Raw genomic sequence first — 1,874 nt, forward strand, 5'->3', positions numbered from 1 at the left:
AAATGTTGCTAATGCTAATGCAGACCAATAGAAATGTGTTTTCACTCCACGGGAAAGCCCGGGCGTCCCCAGAAGTAAGGAGAATGATATCTGAAAAAATGCAATTTGAAGATAATACAATTAGTGAAATCTGATCTGAAAAGGATGAATTTGAGATCAATTAAGTTTAAAAACAAAGAAATAATAAAAAAAATAATGTGGGAAAGCAGTAAAGTTATTCTCAAAACCTTTTAACAATTAAAATGTTTTTAGTTTGATTTCTGTATTGTATTTTTTTTTTTTCAGGTTTTCATTTACAAAATATTTTCTTTGCTGAAACAGTAATAGAACAGAATTGACTCCATAGTGACAGCCTGAAGGAGAATCAGAAGGAGGATCAAATAAGAATCACTTCAGCTCTGTATTTATTCTGTTTTGCCGTCTGCTCCCGTCGTTGCAGAAAACCCCCCTTAGAATGAGCGGCATCTACGTGAAGTCTGTCGTCCCCGACTCTCCGGCTGCTCGGTGCCAGAAGCTGAGAACAGGGGATCGGATCCTGGCTGTAAACGGCGTCAGTCTGGTCGGGATGGAGTATAATGTGTAAGTTTCTGCACAGAATCATAGACCTATGTGAGCTAGAATCCCCTGATTTATCCCCATTTCAGCATAATTCAGGTGCTAGAAATCCTGCGAAGGTCTCACTGCTCTTTCTTTTCAGAGGCAGAGAGCGGATTCGCTCATCAGGAGACACTCTAAGGCTGCTGGTGGCAAAGATGGACACAAACTCCAGCAGCTAGACGTCAGCTGAGGATTCTGGGAGCAAAGCTCTGCTGGAGGAAAAAAGTGCAATGCAAGCTAGCAGAGGAGACCTGGTTCTTCTACAGCATGTATGCTCCACGCCAAAGGGAACACATTTCCTGCTCCTCATTCCAACCTGCTGTAGAGCGGTTATTGTGCATAAAGGAACGCTGAGACAGACGACCAAAAAGCAAACCGAGGGCGACGAATGCTTGCTCTGATCTACTGACAAACGTCACTGAGAGGATGCTCTGAGGACGGTCCTCAGCATGGCTCACAATCACTCATGGATGGCTTTAACTGGAAATGTTCAGATTCATCAATAATCGAGCATCTCTGTTCTGAACGTGTGACTAAGTATCATCACCGTCTTTAATCTGAGCTTTTCAGGATCTAAAATGTCCAAATATTACAAAAAAAAATAATAAATATTTTTTGCAGCTTTAATGTTTTATATAAAACACTTTTACTTGGACATCAGTGTTCTTCGTTACTCCACCAAACTGAGAACAGTAAAAACCAAAGCTTCGTGTTTGTTTATCTGTGTTCATTGTTCGAACCAAACAATTCAGAAGTTCCAGTTGAAATGACGACTTTAATGATGCAACAATCGGAGAAACGGGTCCTTAATGCGAACTTAACGTGGATTTTTACCGCTTTCTGTAAAAATTAGCTCTAGTAAAGTTATTTTTCACCATTGCTTCATTTTTGGGTTTAATTGTTGGAAAAAAAAAAAAAACATGCAGTGAAGAAAAGGAATTGAAACCAAAATCTTTCGTTGTTTATTTCTAAACAAAGAAAAGTCATAATCGTCAAATTTTACATGAAGTTCTAAATGTTTGGTTTGAATCGTCTCCAGATCTTCTACATTTATATCGTTCAGTCTCCCACTGGAAATACCAACCTGCTAAGTTTACATCAGAACATCACTAAAAAAGTTCATTTATTTCACTAAATGCATTCAAGAAGTCAGAATATACGACATTATTTTATTTTTGCTTACAGCTAAAGATGCAACTAGACACCGAACATTGTAGTAAACAGAAAGTCTGGTAACAGTTTGCTGTTAGCTTTAATTCAGATTAATTCAGATTAAT

General features: G+C 38.4%; 1 protein-coding gene across 1 annotated transcript in view; it reads left to right on the plus strand.

Annotated features, from left to right (window-relative positions):
* LOC107103132 (ras-associating and dilute domain-containing protein-like) overlaps window positions 1-1,510 on the plus strand; it is a 49,159-nt gene extending 47,649 nt beyond the window's left edge. Inside the window, exons 15-16 of the mRNA XM_015402666.1 lie at window positions 440-579; window positions 698-1,510. Coding sequence (XP_015258152.1) covers window positions 440-579; window positions 698-776 — 219 coding nt within the window. The 3' untranslated portion in view covers window positions 777-1,510. The remainder of the gene's footprint in view (window positions 1-439; window positions 580-697) is intronic.
* The last annotated feature ends 364 nt before the right edge of the window (window positions 1,511-1,874 follow it).

This window comes from Cyprinodon variegatus, unplaced genomic scaffold (assembly GCF_000732505.1).
Source record: "Cyprinodon variegatus isolate N-32 unplaced genomic scaffold, C_variegatus-1.0 Scaffold1380, whole genome shotgun sequence".
Taxonomy (NCBI): Eukaryota; Metazoa; Chordata; class Actinopteri; order Cyprinodontiformes; family Cyprinodontidae; genus Cyprinodon; species Cyprinodon variegatus.